This window comes from Carcharodon carcharias, chromosome 31 (assembly GCF_017639515.1).
Source record: "Carcharodon carcharias isolate sCarCar2 chromosome 31, sCarCar2.pri, whole genome shotgun sequence".
In the NCBI taxonomy this organism is placed as follows: Eukaryota; Metazoa; Chordata; class Chondrichthyes; order Lamniformes; family Lamnidae; genus Carcharodon; species Carcharodon carcharias.
The window spans coordinates 21,041,855-21,056,591 of record NC_054497.1 but is presented as its reverse complement, the minus strand read 5'-3'; the positions used below and the strand labels follow the sequence as shown (position 1 = coordinate 21,056,591).

At 45.2% G+C, this 14,737-nt stretch overlaps 1 protein-coding gene across 3 annotated transcripts in view; it reads right to left on the bottom strand.

The window, feature by feature from the left end:
- Nucleotides 1-14,737, bottom strand: part of micall1a (MICAL-like 1a) — an 82,721-nt gene that overhangs the window by 67,131 nt on the left and 853 nt on the right. For 2 of the 3 annotated variants that reach the window (XM_041177858.1, XM_041177860.1), the window contains exon 2: nt 13,409-13,457. In XM_041177858.1, the coding sequence (XP_041033792.1) occupies nt 13,409-13,457 (49 nt within the window). Of the gene's footprint in view, nt 1-2,732; nt 2,816-13,408; nt 13,458-14,737 lie in introns of all 3 variants that reach the window. The other variant, XM_041177859.1, reaches the window with a different exon arrangement.

The window sequence follows — 14,737 nt, the reverse complement described above, 5'->3', positions numbered from 1 at the left end:
ATTGTTTCCGATTTAAATAGCATCCTTTAAGACAAACACTCTCTCTGTCATCAGCTCCTTCGTCCGTGCAGTTAGAGCAGACGCAAACCGATCCGTAATAACAGATAATGCTTCTACTTTAGAACTGAACTGTGAACAACACTGTTATCCCTCTCATCTTTATGAATAGATCTGAAAGGAACATAGAAAACTGTTGATGTCATGGGTTACACAGCTGGCAAAGGGCGTTGAGTACAGTAAGTAGCTGGAGCTCACTGGCACGGCTAGCAGGGTAGCTGTGCTCAAGCACACTGCACACTGACCTCCTCAATCTGCCTGAAAAAACACACTCCCTCCATTCTCAACACTGATACTATGGAACATCCTAGCACACAGACACAGCAAACCCATCATAAACTCTTGGGCATGATCAGCTTGTAAAATAATTGCAGCAAGTTTGAGAGTATGTCGGCAGTCAGCGAATGAACACCAGGTAACCAGCGAGAACCCAATCTGAACTTGTTCAGACCTGTGTAACTACAGGAAACCACACTCAGGGAGAATCCAATTATTTCCCTGCACAATCATTCACTTTCTCAATGTGACCAAGTGGAGATAATCAAGTATGTACCTGATTCTTTACAGATCCCCAGCAAACACTGCTCAAATTCTGAGCTTCCCCCCGAATGCTCAGACCTCCTTCTCCCCGGAACACCCGACCCCCAGCTCCCACTCCCACCAAAGCCCCAATCCACAGCAAACCCCAGCACCCACCACCCATTGCTGAGATCCCCAGCTCGCCTGCAAAGCCCAGCTCTTCCCCTAATCGCCCGGATCCCCAACTTTCCGCCTGGCCCCCTCCCCCCTAACATCGCCCTGACCCCCAGTTTCACCCCCACATCGCCCTGACCCCCAGCTTCACCCCACCCCCTTCATCGCCCAACCCCCCCAGCTCCGCCCGGCGCCCCGACCCCCCCCAGCTCCGCCCGGCGCCCCGACCCCCCCCAGCTCCGCCCGGCGCCCCGACCCCCCCCCAGCTCCGCCCGGTGCCCCGACCCCCCCAGCTCCGCCCGGTGCCCCGACACCCAGCTCCGCCCGGTGCCCCGACACCCAGCTCCGCCCGGTGCCCCGACACCCAGCTCCGCCCGGTGCCCCGACACCCAGCTCCGCCCGGTGCCCCGACACCCAGCTCCGCCCAGTGCCCCGACACACAGCTCCGCCCGGCGCCCAGAACTCCCTTGCTCCGCCCGGCGCCTCGACCTCCCCCCAGCGCCCCGACCCCCCCCACCAGCTCCGCCCGGCGCCCAGAACCCCCTTGCTCCGCCCGGCGCCCCGACCTCCCCCCAGCGCCCCGACCCCCCCCACCAGCTCCACCCGGCGCCCAGAACCCCCTCGCTCCGCCCGGCGCCCCGACCCCCACCAGCTCCGCCCGGCGCCCCGACTCCGCCCAGTGCCCGGACACCCAGCTCCGCCCAGCGCCCGGACACCCAGCTCCGCCCAGCGCCCGGACACCCAGCTCCGCCCAGCGCCCGGACACCCAGCTCCGCCCAGCGCCCGGACACCCAGCTCCGCCCAGCGCCCGGACACCCAGCTCCGCCCAGCGCCCGGACACCCAGCTCCGCCCAGCGCCCGGACACCCAGCTCCGCCCAGCGCCCGGACACCCCAAAACCCTGCCTACCCCAAACACCACTCATTCATCACCCCTGTGCCTAGCCTCACTATCGCCCTTCATGCTCATGCTGTCTCCAGATTTGAAGTTTTGGGCATTGGGAGGAGCTGGTTGGGGGAGGGGGGATAGGGGTGCTGAGCATGCTCATGCTGTCTCCATATCTGAATTTCTGAAGGTTCTCCGCCCTCTGAGCAAGGTTTATTTATCAATGTGCAATGCAACCAAACAGGAACAACTGCATCACTCACACTAGACCCACAGCAAAACTGCACATTTCTAAAGACAAAAGCAGTGTCAGGGTTTCTGCAAACACCAGGCTGTCGCACACATGCCTGTAACCAACAATACTTAAATTCAAGAACTTGCACAGCTGTCAGAAAATTACACAGGCAGAACTAAAATTAACTGCTTAACCAGAAAATCATTGTAACCATACATGTCTCAACCAGAAAACAGCTTCATCCTTGTCTAGGACAGAACACTGCGAGGCAGGAAGGTGACATCAGATCACAAAGGTCCCATGGATTCTGGAAGCTTGTGTCAGACTCAATGATTCTTTCTCAACCAGCTCCTAATGAGAGCCACTATTTCTATAATTTTAACTGTTGCTGATGTTTGCAGTCGGGGCATTTAAAGACATCGACCTATTTAAAAAGATTATTTGCAAATTAAAGCATCTTATTATTTGTGCTTAGTAGATGGGGCACTAACCAGATGGTTATGCAAGTGCACACTTGGTCAGTGCCAACCTTCTGCTTGGATCAAACTTATCCTCTCGCCTTCTCTAAGCAAATGCTGCCTGCCAGTGTCGCACTCAAGTCTGTCATCAGCACAAATGTACTTTATTCCAGCTGATTATTCACTCAGCTCTCAGTGTCTCTCCCTTATTAACTTACACAACACAATCCAATTAATTAATTGAATTAACTTTGCAGTTAATCCACTTGGTCTCAGAAATGGTCTGATAGCTTAGTTCTCCTGTCACCCGAGCACACTAACATCACAACCACCAATTTCTGCTCCAGCCCAAGTTTTCCTTAACACTCTCAGTAAAATCACACTGTCAATGTATTGCTTGCTCACCCTGTTGCAGGTTAGCACCCTCATGAGATGCCAAATGCAGTTGTTTTAAATGCAGCGAGATCATGGCTAGCTACCCTGGACACCTGAGGATCGAAGGACACAAAAGTACAGTTTTGTTAAAATCCTTGCCCCCTAAATCACCGATGTAAACAGAAAGACCTCTCGCAGCTACTTCACTCAAACAGGGTCATCCGAGCACTGAATACATCAAATCCGATGGAGGACTGGGAGAGACAAGCAGCTTTATAGCAAAGAATAATTATAAAGAGGATTGGATCGTGGGGAAGAATGAGGTGGGACAAGTGACAGTAGGGGAGCGTTTAGGGAACAGTGATCACAGGATCATAGGTTTAGGTTATTTATGGAAAAGGATAACGAGCAATTTAGAGTAAAAATATTAATTGCAGGAGGGCCAAATTTAAGTGGGGTGGGAACAGATTTGGCACAGGTAAACTGGAATCAAAGATTGGCAGGCAAGGCTGTAATGGAACAATGGGTTGATTTGCAGCAGAAAGCAGAAAAAGGGCGAGTATAACAGGTGTGGGATTAAAATCACAAGTGAGGACCAGGTTGAATATAGAAAGTACAGAGGGAAGTGAAAAAGAGAATAAGAGAGGCAAAGAGGGAGTATGAGAAGAGATTGGCAGCTAACATAAAAGGGAATCCAAAAGTCTTCTATAGGCATGCAAAGAGTAAAAAAGTGCTAAGAGACAGGGTAGAGCTAATTAGGGACCTAAAAAGGAATCTGTGCATGGATGCAGAGGCATGGTTGAGGTACTAAACCCAGCAACTGCAGGCCAGTCAGTTTAACCTCAGCTTTCAGGAGTGATAAGCCAGGATGACATTAATTCAGACTTGTCCATATGACTGTTAATTAAGGAAAGCCAACATGAATTTGTTAAAGGCAAGTCCTGTTCAATTTGCCTGAATCTTCTGACAAGGTAACAGAGGGGACTGGTGAGGGTAATGTGGTTGATATTTGTATATGGATTCCCAAAAGGCATTTGATAAAGTGTCACAATCGGGTTCCCAGCAAAGTTCATGAAATAAAGGGACAGTGGCAGCATGGATACAAAGTTGGCTGAGTGACATAAAACAGAGTAGTAGTGAATTGTTATTTCTCAGACGAGTGGGGTGGGGGTGGGGGGGGAGAGAGAGAGAGGGAGAGAGAGAGAGAGATGGGTAGAGAGCGGGGTTTTCCAGAAGGCGGTACCAGGATCACTGCTTTCATTGATATATATTAATGGCCTAGGCTTGGGTGTACAAGACATATTTCAAAATTTGGAAGTATTGTGAACTTTGAGGAGGATAGTGATAGACTTAAAGAGCACATAGGCAGGCTGGTGAAACTGGTGGATGTTGGCAGGTGAAATTTAATGCATAGAAGTATGAAATGAAACATTTGACAGGATGACTGAGGAAAGGCAATATAAAATAAAAGGTGCAATTTCAAAAGGGGGCAGGGAGAGAGAGACCTGGAAGTATATGTGCACAAATTGTTGAGGGTAGCAGAGAAGGTTGGAAAAGCGATTACAAAGATATATGGGACGCCGGGTTTAATAAATAGAAACAGAATACAAAAACAAAGAAATTATGGTGAGCCTTTATAAAGCACTGGCTCGGCCTCAACTGAAGTAATGTGTCCAATCTTGGGCACGATACTATAGGAAGAATCTGAAGGCTTGATAGGATGCAGAGAGGATTCATGAGAATGGTTCCAGGGATGAGGGGTTTCAGTTACGTGGATAGGCTGGAGAAGCTGAGGCTGTTCTCCTTAAAGAGGTGGTCGAGAGGAGATATGATAGAGGTGCTCAAAATCATGAGGGCTCTAAGCAGTGTAAATAAAGAGAAAATATTCCCATGGTGAAGGGATCAAGAACCAGAAGACACTGTTTTCAGGTGCATGGCAAAAGAACCAACAGAGGCTTTAGAATAAACTTTTATTCTGCAGTGAGTGGTTGGGGTCTGGAATGCACTGCCTGAGTGTGTGGTGGAGATTGATTCAAGTGTGGCTTTAAAAAGGTAACTGGATAAGTACCTGAAGAGAAATACATTTGCAGGGTTACAGGGCAAGGGCAGGGGAGTGGGACTCTCTGGAGTCCTCTCCCAGGACTCTCTGGTATTTGCTCCTGGGGAGAGCTGGCCTAGGCTGAACAGCCCCCTTCTGTGCTACAACCATTCAATGATTTGGATTTTAGCCCAGAAATAGAGGGAGCCAGGCAAGGGAGAAATGCTAAGCTGGCTGTAAGGCAAGTTTGAAGCGTGTGCGCATAAATGCACGGAAATGTGACAGCCAACGCTGGTGAACTGCAGCCACAAATAGTACAATGTGGGGAGGTGCGAGGTTAATCACTTTGATAATAATAGAAGAACAAAGTGCAACACACATATACACACGAACCTACAAATAGGAGCAGAAGCAGGCCATTTGGCCCCTTAAGCCTGCTCCGCCATTCATTAACTTCATGGCTGATCTGTATGTTTCAAATCCCACATTCCCATCTACCCCCAATAACCTTTGATTCCTTCGCCTTACAAGAATCTATCTACGTCCGCCTTGAAAATATTCAATGGCCCTGCCTCTACTGCCTTCTGAGGCAGAGAGTTCCAAAGTCCTCATCTCTGTCCTAAAAGGGCAAGCCCTAATTTTAAAACAGTGCCCCCTAGTTCTGGACTCACCCACAAGAGGAAACATCCTTTCCACATCCACCTTGTCAATACCATTCAGGATCTTATATGCTTCAATCAAGTCACCTCTCATTCTTCTAAACTCCAGAAGAAACAAGCCCAGCCTAACCTATCCCCGTAAGACAACCCCCACATTCCAGGTGTCAATCTAGTAAACCTCCTCTGAACCGCCTCCAATGCATTTACATCCTTGCTTAAATAAGGAGATCTAAACTGCACACAACATACGAGATGTGGTCTCACCAGTGCCCTGTATAACTGAAGCATAACATCTTTACGTTTATGTTCAATTCCTCTCAAAAACAATAGCATTCCATTAGCCACCTTAATTACTTGCTGTACCTGCATACTAACCTTTTGTGACTCATGCATTAGAACACCTAGATCCCTCTGCACCTCAGAATTCTACAACCGTTTTCTATTTAAGTAATGCTCTGCTTTTTTATTCTTCCTGCCAAAATGAACTTTCCCATGTTATACTCCATCTGACATATGTTTGTCCACTTACTCAACCTATCTATATCCATCTGTAACCTCCTTATATCCACTTCACAACATACTTTCCCAACTACCTTTGTGTCATCTGCAAATTTAGCTATCATGCTTTCACTCCCCTCTCATCTAAATCATTGATATAAATTGTAGCACAGACCCCTGCGGGACTCCACTCCTCACATCCTGCCAATCAGAAAAAGACCCATTCATGCACAATCTGTTTTCTGCCAGCCAGCCATTCTTCTATCCATGCTAAAACGTTACCCCCTACACCACGAGCTTTTATTTTCTACAATAACCGTTGATGTTGCACCTTATCGAATGCCTTCTGGAAATCCAAGTACTTTTTAAAAGGTTTTGAAAAATGATGTCGAGAGACAGGTACAGTAAGCAATTAGGAAGGCAAACGACAGGTTGACTTTTATTGCAAGAATATGGAGCACCAGAATGAGGAAGTTTTGCAATAATTGTCCAGGGCTTTGGTGAGATGACTCCTGGAAATTCCATGCACAGTTTTGGTCTTCATATTTAAGGAAGGTTATACTAGCATTGGACAGTGAAAGTTCACTAGATTGGTTCTTGGAGTTTAGAAGAATGAGAGGTCACCTCATTGTAATATACAAGATTCTGAAGGGGCTTGACAGGTTAGACACAGAAAGCATGTTTCAACAGGTTAGGGAATTGAGGACACAGAGGAACAGCCTCAAGACAAGGAGCCAATCATTTCAGACTGAGATGAGGAGAAATTTTTTCACTCAAAGGGCTGCGAATCTTTGGAATTCTCTAACCCGGGGGTTGTGGATGCTCCACTATTACTTATATTCAAGGCTGGAACGGATAGATTTTTGATCTCTCAGGAATCCGTTATGGGGAGCAGGCATGAAAGTGGAGTTGAGACAGAAGATCAGTCATGATAGTATTAAATGACAGAGCAAGTTCAAGGGGCCGTATGGTCTACTCCTGCTCCTATTTCTTGTGTTCTTCTAAAATTATGAATAACTGAGACCTGGCTAAAACAAAGGGAGGAATGAGAACTTAACATTCCGAGCTATAATGTATTCAGGAGGAATATTAAAGGGAAAAAAGGAGGATAGACAGTATTGATTAAAGATACCGTTACAGCACAAGACAGGGGTGATGTACTTGAGGATTCAAAATCTATTTGATTTGAATTAAGGAATAATAGAGGAGCTAGTCACTGCTGGGTGTATACTATAGACCAGCAAATAGTGGGAAGGGGATAGAGGAGCGTATTTACAGACTAATTACAGAAAGGTACAAGATTTACAAAGCAGTGATAATGGAAGACTCCAACTATCCCAATATAGACTGGGATCATAAGTAAATGGCAAAGAGAGGAAGGAATTTTGAAAATGTGCACAAGAGAACTTTCTTGAATAGTATGTTTCCAGCCTAACAAGGAAGGAAGCTGAGCTGGACCTAATTCTGGGGAATGAGTGGGGCCAGTCATAGAATTATTCAATAGTTACAGCACAGGAGACAGCCATTTAACCATCAATGTTGCACCAGTTCCCGGCAAAAGCATTTCAGATACTACAACTCCAGAACTGGCAGAGGCTCGACGGGGCAAATGGCTTCCTTTTATGCTGTATCACTCTACGAGGAAGGCCATTTGGCCCATCTAAGTTCATTCACTCAAATATCTATAGGATATCCTTCACCACTGGGGCAGCCATTCTCAAATAATGCCAGGTTTTTAATCTAACAGAAGCTAATTCCACACATTAAACATTGTGTAAAGAGCTTCTGGGTGTCAGTTCTAACTTTGCTGTTTTCCATCTGAATCTGTGTCCAGTTTCATTTTTGCAATTTAAATTTAACCTATTCTGTAATTCTCAGTTATATCACAACATAGTCACATCCATAGAAGGTGAAAAGTCTAAATTTCTCCAGTCTATCTTTAGATCTCAGATCTCTGACATCAGGGATCAGATTCAACAATAATTTATACAGCATCTTTAACTTAATAAAACATCCCAAGGCACTTCATGGGAGCATCATGAAACAAAATATACATTCGTGATAATGGTTCTCTGAACCATTAGCACTTACTAATCTATCAGTACTTAACCATCTCCTTAGGAGGCCAGAGCTGAACACAGCACTAAAGATCCAATCTCAACAGAGAAATGTATGGTTTCAACCTAGACTTTGTACTCAAGTCTCTCAAGTAGGATTTGAACTCACAACCTTCTGACTCAGAGGCGAGTTTGCCCAGTCTATATGTAGATTAAAGTCACCCATGATTATTGTAGCACCCTTGCTACTTGCATCTCTAATTTCCTGTTTAATGCTGTCCCCTACCTTACCATGACTATTTGGAGGCCTATAGACAACTCCCACTAATGTTTTCCGCCCCATGTTGCTTCTTAGCTCCACCCAGACTGATTCTACATCTAGATTTTCTGATCCTCTCTCAGTCATGCTTGTGCTGGTCTTTGAAACTGTTATACCAACTGAGCCACAGCTAACACATGAAGTTTATCCTTACAGATTCACTCAGAACCAGGCAGGCTACTGTGAAGCAGCACATTGCAAAAGCAAAAAGAGTAAGACCAAGAAAATAATTCAGTCAGTATAATTAGCTCTTGCACAATACTGGCAACAACATTCCCCTCCCCAAGCAGCCAATCCCACACATTCACCTCCATCTGTGCAAAGTTATAAATCTAGATTCTCTGTGCCCCTGTCCTCCTCTTAGCCTCAGACCGAATCCACTGCTTTTAGAATTTGTGGCATCATATTAGCAATATTCGTTTAATCAGATCAGATAAAAAATCTGGGCAGGAAAAAAAATTCTCTGCCCATCACCTGCCACGCTATGTGGAAATTGTAGATACCCTCATGATCTCCCAAAACAGGCTTGATTCAGGCATGTCCCCTGGAATTGTATAAATTGTCAATGTTGCTCTAAAAGGAGGAGGGATTGAGGAAGTTATAGACCTATTGATCCGACATCTGGAGAAGTTACTAGAATCTGTTATTAGGCAGTCAGAAAGCATTTGGACAAAAACAACTGATCAGAGAGAGATAGGTTGGGTTTGTAAAGGGTGAGTCATGTCTGAAACATGACAAACTTATCAAAATATTCAGCTATGTGGAAGATAAAGGAGTGTATACGGGTAATGGTGTCCAGGCTTAAATTAATTAGATGAAGGAATGGAGAGCCTTGTATCCAATGCTGGTGAAGACACTAAGTTAGGAGATACAGTAAATAATGTCGAGGGGGTGGTGCAGATAGTTGCAAAGGGTCATTGATAAATTGAGTGGGCAAAATTTTAACAGCTTGAATTCAATGCAAGAACGTGTGTAGTCATCCACTTTAGGCCTGAGAGAGGTAGATCAGGGTATTTTCCAAATGGTGAGAAACTGGAAACTATGGAGGAGCAGGGAGATTTAAGGGTCCATGTACAGAAATTACAAAGCATAAATAAAAAAGCTTTTTAAATAAATCTAATGGAATGTTGGCCTTTTTCTAATGGGGGCTGGAATCTAAATGCGTGGAAGTTATGTTCTAGCACTGCTTTGCAGTGGCTGTCAACACTTCTTACAGATTCAAAGCAGAGATTGCGTTTTATTCATGTAAAGGTAACATTAGAAACCTGGTCTCACACTGTGTCCCTTATGTTTCCAGGCTGCTCTGTTTCATTCTTGCCAATGGCAATGCAAATTAAGAGTTCAGAAATCCAAGGGTACATAGGCTATTAGCATAGGTGATTATGTGCCTAATAGCCACAGTGCAGCCTTCACTGACTCAGTACCACAGCACCAGGTAAAGCAGAGATCATAGGAAGTAGGAGTGGGTTATTCGGTCCATCGGGCCTGATCTCCAATTCGTTAAGATCATTGATCTGATCTGATTGTGGCCTTAACTCCATTTTCCTGTCTGTCCTCCATAATCCTTGACTCCCTTGTAGATCAAAAATCTGTCTAACTCAGACTTGAATATATTTAAAGACCCAGCCTCCACTGCTCTGTGGAAGAGAATTCCAAAGATTAACGACCCTCCAAAAGAAGAAATTTCTCCTCATCTGTCTTAAATGGGAGACCCCTTATTTTGAAACTGCGCACTCTAGTTCAAGATTCCATCACGAGAGGAAATGCCCTCCTAGCAACTACCATCAGGCTCTCTCAGTGTCTTACATGCTTCATCAAGATCACCTCTCATTCTTCTAAAATCCTTTGAGTATAGGCCCAACCTTTCCTCATAAGTCAAACTCCTCATCCCAAGTATATCCCTCAAGTAAGGAGATCAAAACTGTACACAGTACTCAAGGTGCAGTCTCACCAATGCCCTGTACAGTTGTAGCAAGACTTCCCTACTTTTATATTGCAGCCCCCTTGCAACAAAAGCCAACACTGTTTGCCTTCCTAATTACTTGGTGTACCTGCATGTTGACTTTTTGTGATTCATGTACAAGGACACCCAGATCCCACTGTACCGCAGCATTCTGTAATCTCTCTCTCCATTTAAGTAATGTTCTGCTCTCCTATTCTTCCCACCAGTGGATCTTCTATCTGCCAAATTTTTGCCTACTCACTTAACCTATCTAAGTCCCTTTGCAGACTCTGCAGACCCTCCTCACAACATGCTTTCCTACCTATCTTTGTATCAGCAGCAAATTTGGCTACAATACACAGCCTGTGCCTTCATCCAAGTCATTAATATAGATTGCAAATAGTTGAGGCTTCAACACTGATCCCTGCAGCACTCCATGAGTTACAGTTTGTCATCCTGAAAATGACCCATTTATCCTGACTGTTCCCTGTTAGTTAGCCAAGCCTCCATCCACGCCAATATATCACCCCAACACCATGAACTCTTATCTTGGGCAGTAATCATTTACGTGGCACTTTATTGAATGCTGTTTGAAAATCCAAATACACTACATCTACTCGTTCCTCTTTATCCACCCTGCTTGTTACATCCTCAAACATGATTTCCCTTTCATAAAACCATGCTGACTCTACTTAACTGCATTGCGATTTTCTAATGCCCTGTTACTGCCTCTTTAATAATGGATTTCAGCCTTTTCACCATGGCTGATGCTGCACTAGTTAGCCTATAGTTTCCTGCTTGCTGCTTGAATAGCGGTGTTACTTTGTGGTTTTCCAATCTGAAGGGACCTTTTCAAAATCTAGGCAATTTTGGAAGATTACAACCAATGCATCCACTATGTCTGCGGCCACTTTAAGGCCCTAGGATGCAGGCCATTAAAGCTGGGGGGCTTGCCAGTCTTTAGTCCCATTTGTTTTCCTACTGCTTTTCCTCTAGTGATCATGATTGTTTTAAGTTCCTCCCTCTCGTGTCTCTTGATTTTCTACTATGAAGACAGATACAAAATATTTGTTTAAGCCTTTGCCATTTCCTGGTTTCCCATTAGTAATTCCCTGACATCACCCTCTAGTGGACCAATGCTTACTTTAGCTACTCTCTCCCTTTTTACATACTTGTAGAAGCTTTTACTGCCTGTTTTTATACTTCTTGCTAGCTTTCTCTCATACTTCAATTTCCCCCTGAATTATTTTAGCCATCGTTTGCTGGTTTCTAAAATTTTCCCAACCCTCTGGGCTAAAACTAACCTTTGCACCATTGTACAACTTTTCTTTCAATTTGATACCATCCTTAATTTCCTTAGTTTAGATAGTTCATTCTTTTCAATGAAACATATCTTTGGAGTTATGAAATATCTCCTTAAATGTCTGCCACTGCTTCTCCACCAGCTTACCTTATAACCTATTTTTCCATGCCGCTTTCGCCAACTCTTTCTTCATACACTTGTAATTGCTTTCAGATCAACATTTCCCACCTTCAAGCTGATGTGAAATTCTATCATCATATGAACCCTCTTACCACGAGGATACCTTACTATGAGATCATAAATGAATCCTGCCTCATTACACATTAGCAGATCTAAAATAGCCTGTTCCCTGGTTGGTCCCAGAACCTACTGTTCTAAGAAATTGTTCCAAAAAACACCCTGAACTCATCCTCGAGGCTACTTTTGCTCATTTGATTCTTCCAATCTATATGAAGATTAAAATCTAACACGATCATTGCAGTAACTTTCTTACAAGCCCCCAGTATTTCTTAATTTATACTCTGTCCAACGTAGCTATGGTCAGGGGGCCTATAAGCCACTCCCAAGAGTTTCGTTTATTTATTTCCACCTAAACTTATGCTACATTTTGATCCTCCAAACCAAGATCATTTCTCAGTACTGTACCGATCTCATCCTTTACTAACAGACACCCCACCTCCTTTTCCCTTCTTCCTGCCCTTCTGAAATGTCAAAGACCCTCGAATATTCAGATCCCAGCCATGGTCACTTTGCAACCATGTCTCTGCATGGGTTATATTAAACTCATTTATTTCTATTTATGCTACCAATTCATTCATTTTGTTCTGAACACTGCGAACATTCATAAAGAGCCTTTAATTCTGTGCTTTTACAGTTTTTGCCTACTCTGACCTTATTTGCTGGTGCACTCTTACCTATGTGCTGTCCCTTCCTGTCACCCTCTGGTTATTACCCACATCGCTACTCTGCACTAGCCCCTTGCCCTTACTCTTTAACTTTCCAAATCTCCCTTCACATGAACCCTCCCTCCACCCGCCCCCAACTATTTTGTTAAAAGCCCTCTCTACAGTCCTATGATTCACTAGTACGCCTGCTCAGTTCAGGTGAAGGCTGTCCCAGCAGTCTGTACTGGTGCCAATGCATCATGAATTGAATTCCTTTTCTCCCACACCAATCTTTGAGCGATGCATTCAATTCTCTGGACTAATATGTCCTATGCCAATGTGCTCATGGGTCAGACAGTAATGTTTCTGTTTTTTCCATTTAGTCCCCAGCTGTCCATACTCCCTCAGCAGAACTGCTTTCTTAGTCCTACATATGCTGTTGGCACCCAAGTATACCATGACAACTGGATTCTTCCCCTCTCACTCCAAGTTCCTCGCCAGCCCTGAGGAGATGTCCTTAGCTCTGGCGCCAGGTGAGCAAAACAGCCATTTGGACCCATGGTCTCGACTGCAGAGAGCAGTATGTATCCCCCTAACTACATAGTCCCTACTACAACTACATTCCTTCTGTCTCCCCCAGCACAAATGGCCTCCTGCACAATGGTGCTGTGGTCAGCCTGCTCATCCTCCCTACAGCCCCTGCTCTTATCCACACAAGCTGCATGAACATCAAACTTGTTGCATAATCACTGCAGCTCCTCCATTGCTGCCTTCTGGAACCCTTTAACTTCTTACTCGCACACAGCACAATTAATTTCATACTCAACCAACTGCAAAATCACAAACATTATTTTGTTTCATCTCCTTTTTGGTGGGGGACAGGGGAGTGTGAGAACGCGAGCGAGTGACTACTCCTACAGCTTTGATGCAAACTGAGTGCCAGTCCAGGAAATGGTTGGAACCATATCAACAGGAAACTTTGTTGTGTTAGTAATTAAACACTCACAAGGCGATTGTTCTCGTAGACGTTTTCTTTGGAGAGTGAATCGAAGTCTCTGAAAAAGAAACAAGAATGTCAGACACAAAATGCCCTGCAAAAAGGGACAAAACTCAGGGAGAGGTGAGAAAGAGACAGGCAAAGGAGTGGGAAGTGCATGAGAGAGAGAGAGAGATAAAGAAATGGAAGGGGGGAGGGGGGGCTGGCCAGGCCCAGGGGAAGCGTGAACGAGAGGCGGAGGGTGTTCGGGACTGAGGAAATGAGGGAGAGACTCAGCAGGAGGCACAGCAAATGCGAGGAGAGAAGAGGCACAGGGAAGAAGTGAATGAGAGAGACACAATATCAATACTTCCCTCCTCCTGAATTATTTGCTTATGTTAATTTACCAGGTCCCCAGAGCTTCCCACTTACCCTGCACACCTTACTTGATATCCTAAACAAAAACAAAAATACCTGGAAAAACTCAGCAGGTCTGGCAGCATCCGCGGAGAGGAACACAGTTAACGTTTCAAGTCTGAATGACCCTTCAACAGAAGGTCTGTTCTGTTCTGTTGAAGGGTCATTCGGACTCGAAACGTTAACTGTATCCGTCTCCGCAGATGCTGCCAGACCTGCTGAGTTTTTCCAGGTATTTTTGTTTTTGTTTTGGATTTCCAGCATCCGCAGTTTTTTGCTTTTACTTGATATCCTGTTTAGATAAACGGTGCTGAGAGCAGAGGAACTCAAATACATTCTAAACAGGGACAACTCCAGCAATTTTTATTCAGGGAAACTAAAAGCTACGTAGGACATGAGGCAGCCCTGCTATCACAGATAAGAATGATTCGTTTCTGAGGTATTACTGTCTCACACACCAATGTGATCAGAAGGGACAGTGAGAAGCGCAGTAGACTCAAATTCTGTATTGGGACATGTCACAAATGGGTCTAAGTGTTAGGATCTTCGCTGTTCCCCATCTTGGTTAATGAATTGCACAAGGCAACAATTCACAAGTTTACAGACGCATTGGTGCTGATACATTGCACCCGACAATGTAGGTCAAGACACAGGGTACAGGGTGAATTTAAGTTAGGGGAATAGGTCCACATTTGATGTAGAAGTTGAAATGTGAATCAATGCGGTTTCATCTACGCGCCTGGCTGCAGGGATACAAAGCAGGGATACCTGCGGAAGGTTACACAGCAAGAAGGGGACCTGCGGAGGGTGACAGGGGCCTGACACAGCGTGTGTGTGTGTGTGTGTGTGTGTGTGTGTGTGTGTGTGGGGGGGGGGGGGGGGGGGGGCCATCTGGGGGGGGCTAGAGGGCGCAGGGAGGGGGGGGGGGGGGGGGGGGGGGGG